The 19,519-nt window shown below is 39.9% G+C and overlaps 3 protein-coding genes across 8 annotated transcripts in view; 1 reads left to right on the forward strand and 2 right to left on the reverse strand.

Moving 5' to 3' along the window:
* LOC116847482 overlaps nt 1-4,790 on the reverse strand; it is a 12,443-nt gene extending 7,653 nt beyond the window's left edge. For 2 of the 5 annotated variants that reach the window (XM_032822536.1, XM_032822533.1), the window contains exons 1-5: nt 4,129-4,790; nt 3,196-3,730; nt 2,099-3,111; nt 1,097-1,964; nt 535-884 (exon numbers count right to left, since the gene is read on the reverse strand). In XM_032822536.1, the coding sequence (XP_032678427.1) occupies nt 535-884; nt 1,097-1,964; nt 2,099-3,111; nt 3,196-3,648 (2,684 nt within the window). In that variant the 5' untranslated portion in view covers nt 3,649-3,730; nt 4,129-4,790. Of the gene's footprint in view, nt 1-534; nt 885-1,096; nt 1,965-2,098; nt 3,112-3,195; nt 3,731-4,128 lie in introns of those variants that run through there. The other 3 variants (XM_032822537.1, XM_032822534.1, XM_032822535.1) reach the window with 3 other exon arrangements.
* Nucleotides 4,791-4,963: 173 nt separating this feature from the next.
* LOC116847483 (cyclin-G-associated kinase) lies at nt 4,964-13,240 on the reverse strand. Its single transcript, XM_032822538.1, has 7 exons — nt 12,999-13,240; nt 11,482-11,543; nt 10,818-11,403; nt 9,063-9,853; nt 7,595-8,317; nt 6,026-7,231; nt 4,964-5,839 (listed from the first exon to the last, which is right to left on the reverse strand). The coding sequence occupies exons 1-7, from the start codon at nt 13,120-13,122 to the stop codon at nt 5,732-5,734; spliced, it is 3,600 nt and encodes a 1,199-aa protein (XP_032678429.1). The 5' UTR covers nt 13,123-13,240; the 3' UTR covers nt 4,964-5,731.
* A 1,364-nt stretch (nt 13,241-14,604) lies between these two features.
* On the forward strand, nt 14,605-19,281 carry LOC116847484 (ubiquitin-like modifier-activating enzyme atg7). 2 transcript variants are annotated; one of them, XM_032822541.1, is made up of 9 exons: nt 14,605-14,829; nt 15,189-15,415; nt 15,665-16,142; nt 16,373-16,692; nt 16,795-17,095; nt 17,344-17,694; nt 17,834-17,949; nt 18,097-18,394; nt 18,587-19,281. In XM_032822541.1, exons 2-9 carry the CDS (start codon nt 15,219-15,221, stop codon nt 18,644-18,646), a joined length of 2,121 nt encoding a protein of 706 aa, XP_032678432.1. In that variant the 5' UTR covers nt 14,605-14,829; nt 15,189-15,218; the 3' UTR covers nt 18,647-19,281. The 2 variants fall into 2 exon arrangements, with proteins under 2 accessions (XP_032678432.1, XP_032678431.1); XM_032822540.1 differs by lacking the exon at nt 14,605-14,829 and adding an exon at nt 14,836-15,025.
* Nucleotides 19,282-19,519: the final 238 nt, after the last annotated feature.

Below are 19,519 nucleotides of genomic sequence, written 5' to 3' on the forward strand. Positions count from 1 at the left end.
ATGTCGAAAAAACACTTTATCGCGTTCCATTTTTCACAAAGCAAAAGAAATTGTTGTTTAGGAAAATAATTGTGTATGCTGACTGAATGTTATCGAGAAATGTCGAAATTAATCACAAACTACCTGTTTCGTTAGTAATGACTACTAGAACTGTTTGCATTGCCATCTAACATTTGCGGGCGGAAACTAAGTTAAGGTCCTAATAATTTGCACGCAATGATTTTAGAATTTTATCATGCTCAATATCGCGGCAGCTACCGGTATACTATCGATGCGCATCTAAAGTGATGTACGCGTAAAAAATATATAAAATCAATATGTATTTAATAGCTATAACGGTAAACATACGTATTTCTATTTTTGATGCTTATATTGTTCCAGGCAGTGTATTCTACATAACAGGCTTTATTTACTACTTAATATATTTTAGTCTAAAGTAATTATTACGCTCCCGTTATCGTGCAAATAAAAAGAAAGTTCGCACGCGAACCGATAATATCGGTTATTCAATTTTTGCGCTTGTTTGCGACTCACCATTTCTCCTGTAGAATATCGAGCAAGCCGTTGCTCGTGTAATTCGCTATAACTTTAGATATGCTCTCCTTGAGGGGATGCCCCTTGGTGAGCGCAATCGCGTAAGTATCTTCGTTGATGGTGTCGCCGATTTTCTGCAAGCGGCAACCTGCGTCGGTTCCTCGATAGTAATCCAAAATCGGCGTGTCGGCGATTAGGATGTCCAGACTGCCGTTTCTCAATTTTTCTACGCCTTCAGCGACGTTCGACAGGGAATAACGAGACATGTGGGACCACAATTGCGGATTCGCTCTCTGCACGTAGTACTCTGCTGCGGATGCCCTTGGCGCGCCGACCCTCTGCGACAACAGCTGCAACGTAATATAATTTTCAGTGCATTCTTAAAAGATATGTGCACTCAAAAAGCTAAATATCTGAAAACAGAATAAATATTTTCTATAACATAAGAACTAGACATAGAATATCCGTAGAAACAGTTTGACAGAAATAATTGGTCGTTACCACCGGTCAGCATTAATAATTTTATAGGAATAATTCATAGAAATATCAAATGATAACTCACGCTTTTGTCGTGATAATTACTGCCTGCTGAGTGAAAGAAGAGACCGGCGATGAGGGCGGCTATGTTCGCCGTATACGAGGCTACGAAGATGACGGAGAAGCCACCCCAGATATTAATGAGGAACTTGTTAGGCCAGGATTTGGGGGCTTTGAAGGCGACGAGGTGGCCACACAGCAAACCCCACATTACCCACAGAGCGGACGCTATGGAGAAGTTTTTGCTGCGTTGCCTGCCCCAAGGATTCAGGCCAAACGGGCTGAACCACTCGTAAAGCGCAACCGCGATCGCGGTGAAGTTCAACGACGTAAACACGGCGATCCACAGTTCCGTGCTGAACGGGAACAGGAACGCGAACAGCGGTATTTCGGACCGTAACTTCGGCGCCGTGAGAAAGCTCACGCCGCTGAAGTAGTACGGCGTGGTGAAGTCCACCACTTCGGCCCGATGCGCGGACACGCTCATGGGTGCGAACGCCAACTGCGCTCGACCGGACACGAGCTCGCCCATCACACCGTTCCACGTGCCGCTCCTACCGTTGCGTTTGCCGAACAAACCGTCTTCAGCCAAGTAAAGATCGAAGCGGAAGCCGAGCTCGCGCGCCACCAACGTCAGCAGATCCATGCTAAGACCGTAGCAGCACACCACGGCGTTACCTTGACGACAGGTCAGACCACGTAGGCAGAAACCTTCCTGCAGCTCTGTCACCATGGTGAATGGTGACGCTATCGCAGTCACAATACGATACACCGGCATTCCGATTTTCTCGCCACCCTGTTCGAGATATGCCGGCACAATTCCGCCTCCTGGCCAGATTATCGTGTCCAAGCGCACCTCTCTGCCGCCTTTGATTGTGCCGACCTTGGTCCACCTATAAAACGTCAACAATATCAGATAAGCTGCGCTCACTGAGAATGACTTTATTCTAAAATATCAATATATTAAGAGATATATATTATTATATTAATATATATTTTAATATACGTTTATGAGACCGAGTTGAACCTTAATTGAGTCTTATTCCCAGGAAATCTAACGGCTTGTAGATTCAGCAGCTGGAACTCCGCCTTGTCCTTGGAGATCTGTCCCATGGATTTTCTTAGCTTTTTCGTCAATGTCGCAGACATGTTTTGCCGAGCGTCGCTCATTAAAAACTTGGCATTACGTTCCGGAAAGCATTCCGGCATAAAGTGCTCTTTGAGCTGCGCCTCTCGCAGACGACTAATCCTTGTTTTCATTTCCAGGAAAGTTTCGTCTAACGCCTGCGACGTTTCACGCAGCATCCTGGACAGTATAGTGTCGCCACCCATGATCTTGATGCCGGACGGTCTGAGCGCAAGCATACCGACCGGCATGAAGCTCTTGGAGTTGAGCTCTTTGTCGGTGGTGAGTCTGATGTCGTCCTCGTCATCGAAATTGAAACCCTTGTCCTCCCGTTTGCTCAACGTCTTTTCATCCTGCCATCTGTACTCCTGCAGTCGATGTATGTCGTTAGCTAGATTGGGCAACGGGTTGAGCGACAATCCCCGTTCATTCGACGCAAGATTCGTCATCCGCTCGAGCGGTGTCTTATCGTTCGTTGCTGCGATCGCTACTCTTGGACTGTGAAGGACGTGCGAGCTGATGATGTTGGGCTCGTTGGGCCGCAGCTCTGCCTTCAGATCTAACCACAGCCACAAGAATCTACCCGAGAGCATCTCGAACCTGCTGGCCGCCCCGAGGATTTTCCGTGCGTTAGTCAAGTCACAGGCCATCACCACGACTCCGCCGCTGCCAGTCTCCTCGGCCACGCGCCTCAATCGCAACCTCAACGTCCTGTCGTTCGTTGGTAGATGTATAATCGCGCGTGGTGTCAGCGTAGGTTGATTCGTCTGCAGTAGATGGGTCACGGGTAGCAAGGTGGTGTCGATGAGAAGGGTGAACGCGTGCCAGTTAGCCCGATGCATTAAAGCAGCAGCCGCAGCTCCGACCTCCTTGGAGCTGGAGCCTATGCGATTCTCAAACCGACCGAGATTTCCCTGTAATCGTTCGCAAGAGTTCATCATTGGTAGAATTTAATAGTCGGTAGCTGCGATTTTAGAAGAAGTCGCTCAAGTACAAACCTGACGGAGAAAATCTCTGTGTGTAAATGGCAACCATAAAGCTGGTAGATTCAAGGCGGCAGTAGCTGTGACGAGAAATCTAGCTGCTGACCCTCCCCCTATAATAAGGCTTAATACTGTCTTTCCGCCTTCGATGTCTGTACAAAATTTGTTTAACAGTGACAAGGGATATGACAAGGAATCCGTCATGGGTGTCATCCTTGCTTCTATATACGACACATCCATGTCCGCGTGAAAAGATTCCAGTCTCGTTTCTTCCCATGCTCTCTGTACGTCTGTCTTGAAAGGAGTCTGAGGCTGAGTTAAACATACCACTATCCGCCACGATGCGTAAGACGATCTCAGCCTAGCCTTGACTGCTCTGAGAGACTTAGCAGCATCCGCAGTGCCGGATACTAGCATAGAAGCCCCTAACAAGAGGAGGATTACTACTCCTGTATAGGAACCGGGCATCTTCCCCACTTTTCCTGTATACTTCCCTTCCTCTTTTTCTATTTAGCTTTTCTGACGTACATTGTCGAAGTATGGATCTAATCTGCAAAATATATATCACTGTTAGTGATCAGCAGCAAATCTCCCTCTCTCTCTTTGAGATATTATTACAAGTACTATCAAGTTGTTAAGTTACACTTCCTGTGAGCAAAGCATTTTTACAAGCACAGGACACTTGTGTAATTTTACAAGCAAAGCTTCTATATCTTGTACAGTTACAAATGCATGTAACTGTCATAATATTCGCATATATTACCAAAAAATTCTCACATAAACACGAGATAACAATTCTGTCAAACAATGTAAAATTATATTACACAAAGTATACACATCAACTATAATGTAAAATAATAACGTAAGATTTAAAGCGCACAGCATGTATATTCAGCTAAAATCTCTCTCAAAGTTACGGCATATCCGCATTTCGTAAAGTATTCTTACGTTATACTTGTCTAGAAGATTTCGTCTGCGAGGGCTGATTATCCTGCTCTACTTTTTTTTGCACAAGTGCCAGGGTAACTCTCTCGGCAGGAGCGAACGGATACATGTCGCGTGAACGCGAACACAACTTTGGCGAGAGATTCCAGTCACAACTCTAGAGACGACGTGAACGCGTTTCGCGAGGGTGCACAAAACAGAGACGACCTTACCTCTTGACGGAAGGGATGGAAGGTCGCGCGTCTGGAGGGGGTTTGAGAAGAGCACAGGAATCGCTTTTTGGCCACCGCATAATAGCAGTCGATTGGCAAACCGTGTCGATCGCCGCGAGGCGGCCGGTCAATTGGTCCGTGTTGGAAGACAGGGACGAAGAGCCGTCACTTGTCCACCCCCGGACGATCTACCCCGTGCGTAACGGCCATTTTCGAGCAGCCCCTCCCTTTAAATTTCACCCCTGTGGCCTGTAGTCCACGCGAGCGCGCTCAGCCATTCTCACCTATTGCGCCTGTCTCTCCTTGTGTACGCATATGTAGATGTGTGTGTGAGTATCGCGCGTGTCCGAGTGTGTATTGGCGGCTCCTCAACAATACCACCAACACTCGCAAATTTTGCTGACGCCCGTTATAAATGTCTCGTGGCGTCCTGCGAATTAAAAAAGAACAGATTTCCCGAGCTTCTGATACGAGATGTCCCGGAAACCGCGACCTGATTTCGAGGGAGGATTCCTCTTGGAGCAATGCGAGGTCAATCTTTTCTCGAGCGAAACGTCGTGGAAGTAATAGCTTTCCGCTTGTGAAAAACTGGAAATTGCAAATAACATTATTTACGAACTCAAAAGTAAAACTGACGCAAGTCGAGATTTATGAAACACAATCCGTTTACAAAACATATAAAAGTATCAGAACTCAAACTTCTGATTGCGATAACACAATGCAATTAAAGATAAGAATTAATATATGTGAGAAAAAATTTAACGAATGACCGGGAGGTAAAATCTGTAAAATCAGGCATCATCTTGTAGCGATATTCCATATTTTAAGTTATTAACCAATATCACTCATAATTTCATAAGAAATAATTTTGCTTTTGAATAGCTCAAACATATAGTATCTATCGATTTATTATCGTTATTCCACGTGCAAGGCTTTTATATAATAAACTAATAGATAGCGCGGACAGAAATACGGAATACCTCTACGGAAATTCCCAAATTCCATCTCATTCCAGTGACAAAGCAAAGTGCTTCTTTTCGACCGGAAAATATCTTCGTATATTTGGGATCTTTTAATTTACATTTGCGTTATATACATAAACGTTACGCCGTACTGTCATAATTGGGAGCATTTTCTTTTCTTTTAACTAGGTTTACAAGGCGTTGAAACGATAAAGAGATGCTTCCACGAAACGCTGCTTCCATCTCGTCGTCGCTTCTGACGATTACACTTTCCCCGTTCTTTCTCTAATAGCTAAAATAACGTAGTCGGAATGCAGTTGCGTGGTTATCTCACGATAACAAGACCCCCCTCCCCCTTCTTAGCTCCCCTTCCGCTAGGAACTAAATTAATTACAGAGACAGGTTCTCGATAACAGATAACGCTTATTAAAATTAGCTAAATAGATTTTGCTGAGACGCGTCGTTCTCGAACGTGCTCCACGCGTTGTTCAGCTCCATGAAGATCAACTTGGCTATATTCTCGTTCGCCGTGCCCGCTTGCTGCAACACAGAGAGACACGTAGTTTTATATTGAATCGAGATCAAGAGAGAGGAATGCTTCAACCGCAACTTCGCTAAATTAACTTGACCAAACGGCTGAATAATTACTTCACGAATACTAAGAGACAGTGACAATCGCGCGGTGCAGAAAACAATAGTATAAACAACATATATTCGTTTAGATACCTTATCCGGATGCACAGCTAGACAGGCTCTCCTATACGCTTTCTTAACATCTGCGGCCGTTACCAATTGATGCATCTCGCAACGCTGCCACCGATCAGCCTCCGGCCAAAGAACCGTGTGCAGGGAACATAGTAGAGCGCGCAGGTTACCCTTCTTGCCCTCAGTCCACTCCGCAATCTTCATCCGGTCGGGATCCATCGTCTTAGCTGCTTCCACCTTCCGCATCTGATTTATTGTCTTCGGACTATCCTTTTCGGCTTTGCGCGAGCTGAAGAAATTATATCCCTGACTACCGAGTAGATCCTCGAACGCATCGCCACTCGACTTCTCCTTTGTCGTTCTGTTGCCAAACACGTCCGCGTTGCTAGTTGCGTCGTTGTTGGCGTTAGTAGTAGTAGTAGTAGAAGTAGTCGAAGTAGTAGTAGCAGCGGTCGTGATATTGGATTTGTGCATGTTCGGACTGGAGTGAATAGGCGTGCTCGCGGGCGCTGGACTCGCCGACTGCGGCGTGTTCGAGTTCTTCGGCGTGCCGTTCCAGCTGGATGTTAAACCGGCGCCTAGTGATCCCGCGAGATTCGCAAAAGGATCCTTGTTCTGTGCGGCGAAGTTCGGCACGCTGGCGTTCCGCGGGAAGTTCTCCTCGGAACTCGGACTCTTCAAGTTGTTTGGCTTAGAGCCTGACGTTGAGAGGCCGCCGATGAGATTGCTCGCTGAGTTACCGCCCAACGGGTCAAAAAGAAAATCGTTAACCTCCTTAACGTTGGACGTTTGATTTTGCCCGAAAAATAAATCACTCATGTTCAGATTGCTGTTATTGTTGACAGATTTGTTCTTCGCGGAGTCGTCGTGCCCGAACAATAAGTCACCGTGAGCGCTATTGTTGATTAAAGGTATCGAGTTGGCGGTCTCGGCCTGCGTCGTCGACAGACCAAACCCGCCTAAGAGATCGCTTTCATTTTGACTAGAAGTAGAGAATATATCTAATTCTGGATTAGCCGCGGCTGCGGTGGGAGTATTTGAGGTATTACTGCTGGTGCTGTCCGGCATACCGAGGTTCAGCAAATCAGCTTCTTGAAAGCTATTTTCCTCATTATTTACTGTTGTTGCTGCTTCTTCTTCTTCCTTCGGATTCTCCACTTCTTGAGGTACCTCATGCTGCGGGACAGTGTCGGTCTCGTTCGACAATACTGGTGGTTTGTTTTTGATCTGTAATAACATCAGAGCAATTGATTATTATAAACTAACGTGTTTCTTTCGCATTTAACGTTACTTTGAAAAACATAATTATATTAGGTTGGTGTAAAGCTTGTCATGTTTGTCAAGTAGAAAACGAAATTATCCAATTTAAAAAAATTAATAATTTTCACAAGTAAAATGTACATCAACTCAGTTTTTTTTAGACAGTTAATAAGAATTTTTTATTTTTCTTTTAATATCCCGACTTTCTACGAGAATAGAAAAATGACAAATCTCTTGCACCATCCTAACATAAGTAGCAAATTATATAAATCATTGCATTACAAATACAATGAATTATGATTAATAATTTCGTACAAAGAAATATTTTACCTCTTCTGAAGTGGAAGTTCTAAAGTTCTCTAAGGTTTCTTCCATCTCCAACGTTGAGCCAAACAACGGATCCGGCACAGGCTTGACGCATGTCTCCGCCTCCCACGGTGCCGGTATCCTCGATAGTTTTGAGTTCTCTTCACCTATCATAACATTCAGCATCACGCGAAACTTGCCGCCGATATCAGGTGCATCGTCCAAGTCACGCTTCTCGAACGCCAACGTGCTCTCGGTGATGGGCACGTAGCCGGTATGGAAGTGCAGCGAGGCGATTTTGATGCCGATCACGCGGCCGAGTTGCTGCCTGGCGTGGTATACTACTATGGTGACGTCGCCTCGCACGGCCGCGTCACCAAGTATCAAGCAGACTTTGCCCTCCATCATTCCAAAGAGTTTCATCTCTTCGTAGTTGGGCTTCTTCGTCGTGAAGATCAACGCACCATTGCTGTAGATTTCGATGTATGGTCGACAACCGTCCCTAGCTCTGGTAAAGAGTGGGACCGGCTGTATAACGATAGAGCGAAGGATCAACGGCTTGGTATGCGGATGTGTACCGTTGCTCAATAGGCTCATGTAATTGATGCTACGCAATTCCGAGGGCTGTAGATGCGGCGACTGGCAACGTCTAGTTGTAAATAGCGAGATTGCCTCGTCGCTAGTGGTCAAGGCGCCGCAGTGAATCAGTAGAGTGCACGCTATTGTGGCGCTGGCGCGAAACCCATCCTGGAAAGATCAAACATGATCTCCGTTGAAATTGTTTAAGGCTATTCCTTAATTCTTTCGCCGCGGAACTTTTGATTAATAACCTCAGAAGTGAGGAAATGCATGCCCAAAATTCTTGCAAAGTACATTAAAATAAAAAAAAATATTTTTAAAAACATGACACGCAATCGATTAAGCACGCTTCTAACAAGAATCTTTAAGCGCATATCTCGCGAGACTATTTTTTTTAAACTAGCTTTTTGAAAAATATTTAGAATGTTATTAATCTAATTAACTTCTATCTTGCAGCAAATTCTTCGTAATCGAATTTTTTTCATTTGCATGTGCGGATTTTTCTTGTTTTAAGCACGCTTAAGCACGCTTCTAAAATACTCCGAAAACTTTCTTTTTGATCTAATAATCAATGAAATCCGTAAGATTAACGTGACATGTAGCCTTCCTTTTTAAACCTTGCAACCTTCTTATTCCCTTATTATCTTATCACGTTAATTTTATGGTTGTTGATTGTTAGAGCAAGAGAAAAATGTTTGGAGTATTTTGTGAGTTTAATCAATTGCAAGTGTTATTTTTTGGATATATCTTTTTATTTCGATATACTTTGAGAATTTTGGACATGCATTTCCTTGCTTTTGATCATCATCAATCAAGATGATGATCACGGCTATGGTGAAGAGCCAAGAGCTTTAAATAATTTTGCAGTTGCGCTCAATTATGCCGCAAATTTATCAAATTGTGATGCACTCACGGTACAGTATAACACCACCACGTGATTGAAGTCAGCGTTCAGATACTGATAGATATCCTGGCAGATCTGGTACAAGGCGAACAACATGGGGGCGTTCGATTCCGAAGTGGCGTAGGCGAATGAGCAGTCGACGTGTCTGCCGGGAAGCCGTGAGACGTTCGGCCGGCCGCGAGACAGATTATACAGCTGTATCTTGGCCGGCGGAGGATGCCTGGCTTGCAGGAAAGCTCTCACGTCTTCCACGTGATTCGCTCGATAGGCAGATTCAATCCCGTCGGCCGGGTACGGCATAATGAGTATGCGTGACGTCAAGTAACTCGCGTCTAGCTCAGTCCTGGCCATGCTCTGCTGAACGGTGTGCATCACTTTGCTGGAGGTATCTTTGAGGTTGCGCAGAATGCTGCCGGCACCGCCTTTGATCGAGTTGAATAGGCCTGTCCCTTGAACCGGTGGCAATTTGGACACCGCTGTCTGCACGGGCACCGGTCGCGGGGGTGGCATCGCTGCTGGAGGATTAGGACGGGGTGGTGGAGCCGGCGTACTCGTCGGCTGCGGCGGTGTCGGACGTGGCGGTGGTGACGGTTTGATTGCGACTTCAATCCGCGGTGGTTCTCTCGGATCAAAGTTGTTCGACTCGGCAATCGCCGCAAGACGTTCCAGGAGCGTCGCTGTCGTCAGCCTCTGGATGGGCGACACTTGCAGGCATCCTTTCACTAGATCGTGTAGACACGCGTACCGTGGATTGGGCGGTAACGATGGATACTTGCCGTTCACAATCGCTAGCTTGTTACCTGCAAGACGAGGAAAATATTTCGGTCTAATTTTATCATAAAATCGTGGTACATTTCCAAATTTTGCTAAAAGCGAATTGAAGTTAAGGGAGAATTTATGAAACGTTATCGCAACGTGTCGAATACTGAAGTTGATTATTTTAAGCACATATCACGCGGGACTATCTTTTTAAAACTGGCCTGAGAGAAAAATATTTAAAAAGCTATTAATCTAATTAACTTCTATATTGTAGCAAATTCTCCGCAATCGAATTCTTTTTATTTGTAACGAGTGATTAGTTTTGATGACTTGTATCTTTTATCTTTATCATATTTCCGATTAGTAGTACATTAATATATCTTTCTTGAACAGGAGGAATTTTTGTTCTCGTAATTTCTTTCGTAGATTTCCACAGTCAAATTTAATTGTCAATTTTAATTCCGTAGAATTTATTGCGTTATATTCGACTTAAGAGGAAACACCACAGTAGGAATTTAAAAAAAAATTGACTTTATAGCGCTTTAAAGATTATATAGTTTAGGAAAATTGTTTAAAGATTACTTTAAACAATTTGTTTAAAGATTTGTTTAAAGATTACTTGAAAATTGAAGTTAAGGGAGAGAATGTGTGAAGCGTTATCGCAACGTATCGAGTACTGGGGTTATCTTTAAGCGCATATCTCGCGAGACTATTTTTTTTTAAACTAGCTTTTTGAAAAATATTTAGAATGTTATTAATCTAATTAACTTCTATCTTGCAGCAAATTCTTCGTAATCGAATTTTTTTCATTTACATGTGCGGATTTTTTTTGTTTTAAAAAAACTCGCTGAAAGACAAAGTCTTTTTGAAACATGCAATATATATAAAATAACAATTTAAAAAATGTATTGTTACTTAAAGAAGAATTTCTGAAATATTCCTTTTTTTGCCCTCATCGTGGTGTTTCCCCTTAACATTTAATGAAACACGATCACGTTATCTCACCTTCCGGAAAAGGATGTCGCAGTGTGATTAAAGCATACAGAATACATCCTAGAGCCCAACAGTCCACAGGAGGCCCTATAGGTTCATTATTCCACGTGTCCATAATCTCTGGGGCGCGGTACATGGGGGTTGTGCACTTGGCCATCTGGTCCTCCAGAGTGGCGCGTTTTTGAGCGTTCCATGACGGATGCGGTAGTATCTGTTGAGTCGAGGCGCTACCGAAGTCACAAAGTTTCACAAGGCCGTCTCTCCCGAGTAAGAAGTTTTCTAACTTAATATCCCGATGCACGAACGGTTCCGGCTGCTGACTGTGCATATGGTGCACCGCTCTAGTCGCTTGATAGGCAATCTTGCACACCTGGGCGAGAGTCAGCGTGTTCGCGGACACGCTCCTGAGTATATCGGCCACAGTACCGCCTGGACATAGTTCGGTGACAACCAGGTATTCGTAACCCTTGTGATTCTCTCGCTCCAGTCGTTGCGCATGCAAATACTGTATAATATTTGGATGACCTGACAGCCTCTTCAACGTTTCTATCTCCTGTATAATAGTTTTATTCGCCTCCTCGTCGGCCGCGATAAGCCTCTGATGGTGGAAAGATAATCCCATGTTAATGAATAATGATTCATGCTGTGTTGCAGCAGGAGAGGAGAATTCGATTACCTTAAGTGCATATTCTTTTCCTGTGGCAACATCTTCTACTGCAAACACCAATGCCCATCCACCTGTTGATACGACGTTTGCCACAAATTATCTAAATGTTATGATACATAATTCGATTACAACAACTATATATGTATTTTCCACTTGTGTTCTTATCACGTGCATAAAGAAACATTGGGTGCATTCAGGAGACACAACAATTACACAACAGTTGAGTAATTAGTCAACGTAATTGGTCTAAAGTTAGGGATCTAACAGTAAGGACCAATAATCACTGACCGCTCACTGATCAGCTATGTTTTCTGAACACAGCCATTACTTGTATGTTAAATGTCACAATTATTTTAAGATAGAGGGTACAAAAATATATTTTTGTAAACATTTAAGGCTGTTCTGTAGGAGTTCAACACAAAGTAGAAAAAAGAAAGTGACACATAAAATAGTTAACAAACAAAACACATATGTTTATAATATCCTGAAAATAAATTCCTTTAAAATCTAATAAAATAATAGAATCCCAGTAATTATCAAGTGTAATAGTATATATAATATTATATCCATATGTTACATCTTATTTAATAATGTAAGTGCACTATATCACATGTTGTATACAATGGTTACATTGTTAAGAAATTATAATATTGATTTAATGTTACTATTATTCAATTTTTACTAGCATAATAAAAAAAGTTGCTTTATATATATTTGATATATACTAAAAATAATTTACATGACTTACTATGAAGATATAACATGTGTTTATGTTTACTATTTATATACTATTTATATTATTATGTGTTAATTTTTATTACAAAAATATAAAAAGTATATATACTTATGTATATATTTATTCAAAAGTAAAAAAGTAGTTCATATCCAAATGTACACATAACATATATGTGTGTGTGGAAAATATATTAAATAAAAAGTCAACAAAACATCACACACACCATAACAAAAAGCAATAATCAGTTCTTTATACAAATATATTAGATAATTAAAATAAACATTGAAGATCACATATTAAGAGATAAAGCATTAGAAAAATAGAGTGCAGAAGTTCAACAAACACAATCTCGGCATACGATTTAAAAATTATTTAATGAGACAACAGAAATATTAACAAATATTTGTCGATTTTGCGTAGGTGTTGACAGCCTTCAATAATATCGAGTCTGGCCGACAAGGCAGCGATAGAACACGATAGAAAGCGAGAGAGAAACATGACGCGCGCGAGATAAAAAGACGGGAGTATAATTGCCCGTAGCGTGCGCGCGTTTGACCGCGTGTCAAAACACACGTTTGACACATGTTAGGAGGCGGATGTTGCGCGAGACCCAGTGTCATGTTGGATCTAGCTTTTTTTTTCCGATCACACGTCGAGGTTGTCGCGTTTTTTACGTGGCCACCGTGGCTCAACTTCGTCGGCATGAATTGCGCGAGATCACAATGAGAGGTGTCGTTCGTAAACCCCGTGATTTCAAAAGCAATCATACACTATGCGAAGATAGACTCACCCTCAGCGATCAGTCGTGTCACTCTCAGCCTCACATTGTTGATCTCCAAAGTCTGACCGACGTACTCGTTGCCGCCGGTACCGCCGTTCAGGTAACCGAGCGCGGACCTCAGGTAGTCCGACATATTTCCCCTGGACTTCCCTCGGTACCCCCGGGCAGCCCGTTTTCACAGTCGCGCTGCAGACAGCCGATGCCGTCCAGCCATATTGGCGTGGTGATGTCATCTGCGCACACAGCTGCGCAGGTAACTACGTAATTCAGGGCTGTACCCTTGAGCGCCAAGTTCAGGCGTTACTATTCAGTTGACTGAAATATGGGCAGTGGATTGAATTATAATGCACGATAATTAGGAAACAGTCCAGCGATTAATAAATATGATCATTGAGTAATTTACAATTACAATTCGTGATTATCAGAAATGGGAAATGAATTTGAAGCGGAAGTAATCATTGATTATAATTGTATCGATTAATCGCTAATGTTGCAATCGAGATTGAGATTAATATGCTGATTTTCGTTTGGCGCAACAATTTTACGAAATATAAACTTTTCTCAATGTTGTTTTTATCCGAGAAATTTTTTCTGCAATTGTGGAAAGATTCTTGTAAGCGGCTATATACTCTCTCTGAAAAAAAAGTTTGTTGACGTCTTTGTTCGCACAAACGCTCAACCGCAACGTCGATCGCGTATTGTGAAATCTTCATACTTTCAAGATCGCGCGTTTAACTTTCCTATTCCGCCCTACTTGCTTACAAAGCGTGTACACGGATCGCAATTACTGACAAAGAAATTTTACTCGTTCGTTATACTTGCGTGAGTACTGGAAAACGTACGACGCGTCGAATAATGCCGGACAATGGACATTTGGTCCCAACGTTCTTTGATCGAATAAGATTGGTTTTACACCATTATCCACAAGTTGAAAAAGTTCAAAGCTGCAAGAATAAAATTTTAACGCGATATATCTTGTAAAAGCAAAAGTCTAAAAAAAAAGAACGTAGTCCTTGAATTCAAAATTCAGCGTGATTCGAAGTACAAATAATAATTTCTACACGAGATAATAATTTTTATTCAGTACGCTGATTTCGTCCCAAAGTCGTGTAATTGATTAATCTGTGACTTTGATTGGTTCTACTAAAAAAATTATATGTGTAGAATTCTAACGTATCATGTTGATGTATAACTTTCCTTTCCTTCCATTGTTATCTGCATCATATATATATTCTCCGTGTATCGATACGCCTCTCCGTATATATATTTTACACAGTACATAAACCGATAATAACGAATGTCGATGAGTCATAGAAACAAAATATTTTCGCGTAACAATGTGGTAATTAGCATTCTAAAGAAATAGTTAAACGTTAGGAGGAAAATATGCTGATATTAGATTGGTAAATATTAGAAAAAAAAATTTGCTTTATTCGGTTCACTGACCCAGACAACATAATGTCTAAAATCGGAACGTCTTAAAGATAATCTTTAAGATGTCTCAGACGATTTACGTATAAATATCTTTAGGGCGTCTTAAAGATTATCTTTAAAACGTCTTATGTCCCGACTTTAGATATTATGTTGTCTGGGGACATATGTCAACACATATTTGGTAAATTATCAAAGACATGACTCTGAATGTAAATTAACTTCGTTTGTAGAAAATGTTTTGTAAAATGTAGAAAAAGTGCTAAGAGGTGTTGAATCAATAAAACGAACAAATTGGGCGGGACACGTCCCACCCGGAAATAGCTAGTTACGGATGTGAAGCATCAATGATGTTTGCGCGTGTGTAGTAAGGTGTCATCTACGAGTCTTATTTACAATTGCTTTTGAGGTATGTGTATAGGCGTACTCGTGTTTTGAAGGTTATAACTCACCGTCAATATGTTTACGTTCATCGCATTCTTTGATCTAGCTAAGATACTTTATTTCCAAAAGTTGATATAACGTTTTGTGACAATGATAAATTCGAGTTCGTTCCAACCTATCAAGTGTCACTTTTGTATGGTGTTGTGTAGCAATAATAAAATGTATGTTCTTCGGAGTATAATTCGTATATGTTTTAAAATTGTCCGTAAAATATCTATTTGTAATAAACAGAAATATCGCATTTCTAATTTCTAATTTCTTGTTAATGTTTACATCTTAAGTTATCGCAAGTGATTATACTCACTGCAATCTGTTATTTTTCAGGCTGGCATAAATCACTAAATACCAACAAAGATGTCCGAAGTAGTAAAATTTACTAAATTGAAAACATTAACAGACCCGAGCTTCTGGGCAAAATTTGCAGAACTGAAATTAGAGAAATTGAAGTTGGATGAAAAGTCCAAGGTAAATTTATTAGGTAGTTTTTCCCTTCAACCAATGAATGAACCGAGAACTAAACCGTTGATACTTGATTATGCATCATTTAATGAGTAAGTATTGCATAAATATAGAGAGAATATGTGTGTGTCCTCTATGTTCTCTTATTTTTATATAGAAGATAAACCAATATAAACCAATATAGATACAAGATAAATCAAGATAAACCAATATAGATATAAATTTATTTTGCAATATTATTTGTGTTATTAATATTAATCATTAATAATTATACCCATTATATAAATTATGTATCAATATATAATAATTGAGATAAGCTAATATTTAGATGGATTTTATAGAAATGCAGAAACAATTTCCAACAATATGGCAGTAGTTTGCTGTGGCTATATGATTAATACAAACACTTCAGAAGCATATCGCCAGATAAAACCTGAAAAATTTATTCAAACAATGGGCAAATGTATTACTGACAGTATCATAGATGGCACAGCTTTGCAAGAACCTTGGCGACTTTCAGTATTCCTAGTGCTTGCATATTCTGATCTGAAGAAGTATCAGTTTTATTATTGGGTTGCACATCCAACACCTTTCTCTTTGCCAGAGATCTATTTAACTGAGCCTTCAAAACTTGCATCTAGTGAATTTACAACTGATCAAATAAGCAAATTACACACAGGATTCCTTCAGCTAGATGCAAGATCAAAGAACTTCTTTTCAGTGTTTGTGTCTGAAAAAAATGACTTAACTGTTACTGACTTATCGAAAGGAGTAGAATATGCAAGATCAACTACTAATGACAGAGAAGATTCAAAACAGGTATTATTTAATAAGTGAATATTAGTTAGAACAGCATTTTCTTTTACTAATAACACTAATAATGTTATTATTTCTAATAACTAATATTGACAAAAGTTACTAATATTAACTTTTGTCAATATTAGTTATTAGAAATAATAACATTATTAGTGTTATTAGTAAACACTTATAACTTTTATTAGTTATTATTTAACTTGACAATGAGATAAAATTATCTTTTATTTTACCAGGCAAAAGATGAAGTGTATTTTGCGTTTTATGATCCTTGCACGAGTACAGAGCCCGGATGGCCCTTGCGAAATCTGCTGTGCCTATTGCTGTTCCATTGCACTACATTTTGTCTTACACAGAAGATCAAGATCTTGTCTATGAGATGTGATAGAGCGCAAACGACTGCTGTTATATATACTCTTATAATTAAAGGACAGACAGACATAGAAGCCATGAAGAAAGCTATTTTTGAAGGTCACTTAGTAGGTTGGGAAACTGGTGCACATGGAAAAATGGCTCCTATGATCGCGAAATTATCTAACGTTATGGATCCGGTCAAGTAAGGCTCTTTAACTTCTACAACTTATTCAGAATTGCACTAAGCATGAATACTTAATTATTAACTTAATAAACACCCACTTATGTTTACGTGTTACACTAGACTAGCAGAAAGAGCGATCGATTTGAATTTAAAATTGATGAAATGGCGCCTTGCCCCTGATCTAGACTTACAAAAGATCAGTAGTCTACGATGTCTTCTGTTGGGTGCTGGTACGTTAGGATGTTCCGTGGCGAGAATACTCCTTGGCTGGGGTATTAATAACATGACGCTCATAGATAATTCTACTGTGTCCTACAATAATACAGTTCGTCAGAGCTTGTATACGTACGAAGACGCGGTACTACGTCGACACAAGGCTTACGCTGCGAAAGACGCTCTGCTTAGAATACGCCCTAACATGGTAAGTCTTATATACAATTATATCAAATTTATTTTACAGTAAGACAATCTTCAGAACTCGTTGAACAATTGATAATTCCATAATAATGATACAAATTTATGTAAGTTTTTATTTTAAAACATTTTGTATAATGTATCATTATATCTCATTAATTCATGGAGATCAATATAAGGTATTTTTATTATCTAAATAATATAACGTACATTAGATATTTTATTACAGACATTACTTAATATTTAATGCTGCAGAACGTTGAAGGTGTCGTTTTGCATATTCCTATGCCTGGACACGTGGTTGGTCAAAGTATGATGGAGAAGACTGAGGAAGCAGTGAACAAATTGCAAGAACTCGTACAGTCTCATGATGTGGTGTTCTTGCTTCTGGACTCACGAGAAGCCAGGTGGCTGCCTACTCTTTTGTGCGCCACGATGAATAAGATAGCTATCAATGCTGCTTTGGGGTTCGATTCGTATACGGTGCAACGGCATGGTACGCGCGATATATCCGTTCCCCCTTCGTCCAATATTTTATTAGTACAATATCCTGAGGGACAAGATCTCGGGTGCTATTTTTGTAATGATGTCACGCAACCCGGAAATGTAAGCGTATATTCATTTTATTCTAGATATTATGTATTGTTTATAAAACTACTCAAATCTTTATCGTGTAAATCAAAATATTCTAATAGACACGATGGTTTCGTTCTATTCTAACAATTATTTATATTTTTGCTTTCAGTCGCAAACAGACAGAACACTCGATCAACAGTGTACTGTCACTCGACCGGGATTGTCACAAATCGCAGCAGGTTTGGCGGTTGAGTTACTTATGGCGATAACACAACATCCTCAAGGGTAAGCTAAGAGAATATGTTATACACATTACAATTATACAATTTCGTTTTTATGATAGCTTATTTTATATCTGTATAAAAATCTTTTTTAAAAATCTTTCAAAAATCATTTTATGAATCTTTAATGAATTATTTTTATGATTACCAGGATTTCAGCTAAAGCTCTTACGAATAACAACACAAATGATCATACAGAGAATGCAGATAACCCGTTGATAGGAATATTAGGCGGCGTACCTCACACGATACGTGGCTCACTTTGGGGCAATGATATGAAATTGACGGTCACATATAGATTTGCATCCTGCACGGCTTGTTCGGTGCCCTTAATCAAAGAGTATCGACAACGAGGAGTCGCTTTTGTGCTCGATGCTTGTAACATACCAAATTATCTTGAGAAATTATCAGGACTCGAGGAGATATTAAAAAGACCAGATTTAGACGAGGTGTGTATCGACCGATTAATATTTTCAACTATTTATATTATGAAAATAAACAAAATGCTTTACAAGAAGCACTACTTCTACTATCATATAGTTATTTCTTTGTACAAAGTGAGTTTTTTATGTGTGGTAGACATTATAGGATATATTTTTCAAATTTATTTAAATTATATATTGTTTTGTAATATTTTTCAGTTATGTAAGGAAATGGATACCACAAGTGAAGACGAAGAAGCATTTTTCGAGGCAATTTAAATATTGGAACACATACGCAAGCAAGATTGCGTCGAATACGAACGCGAACGTGAACTTTATATTTAAGTTATTTGCACCGTTTGTACAAAAAAATGCTATATGATGTTTATATAAGCTGTAAAACACAATAGTCCTGAAACAACTTAATTAAAGTACATTTTGTAGAATCAAAAGCTTCAAAAGGATAGAGATTTGTTAACAGAAGAGATATGTATATTCTAACCAAAAGGATCTATGCTTCTGTGGTCTTTCAATTGTACTTTGAATGTAGTGCATTTTACTCGAAGCCGACATGTTTTGTACATCTGTGATGCATAGTTTTCTTATTAACACTGATTTCTTATTTACTGAATGATTTTTATACGCAAGCTTTTGTAGAAATGTAGGTGATAATGCGTCATTTTTGCGAAAACACGAGGTTCGTCTTATCTATAAGTAATTGCAATTTTTTATTTTACTATTGAGGATTTAGATGTTATTTTAATTTATAACATACACATGAAGCGTGAAGCCGTTGTATGCATAATTTCATGATTTTTATGCGATGTTAGAGAGTAAATTCCCCGTAACTCCAAATCGATGTTACATAATTTGTCAATGTTGCATTGTTCCATAAAAGATTTTTCAATCGTAAATTGATTTTTCACGAACCTCTTTATATATATATATATATTTACACACACACACACACATATATATATATATGTTATGTCTATGGAAACTTCAGTAAATATGTGTCTACGAATTCCTTAGTTCGAAAGTGACATGCCAAATTTCGAAAATATATAAATAACACTATATCAGTTTTCTATGTTTTAAACATAATGTTTCAAACATCACTTTTAAAAAGAAGTAATTCGCATAAACATCATT

Source organism: Odontomachus brunneus, unplaced genomic scaffold, assembly GCF_010583005.1.
Source record: "Odontomachus brunneus isolate Ranch 3 - 2012 unplaced genomic scaffold, Obru_v1 Obru_scaffold_078, whole genome shotgun sequence".
NCBI lineage: Eukaryota > Metazoa > Arthropoda > Insecta > Hymenoptera > Formicidae > Odontomachus > Odontomachus brunneus.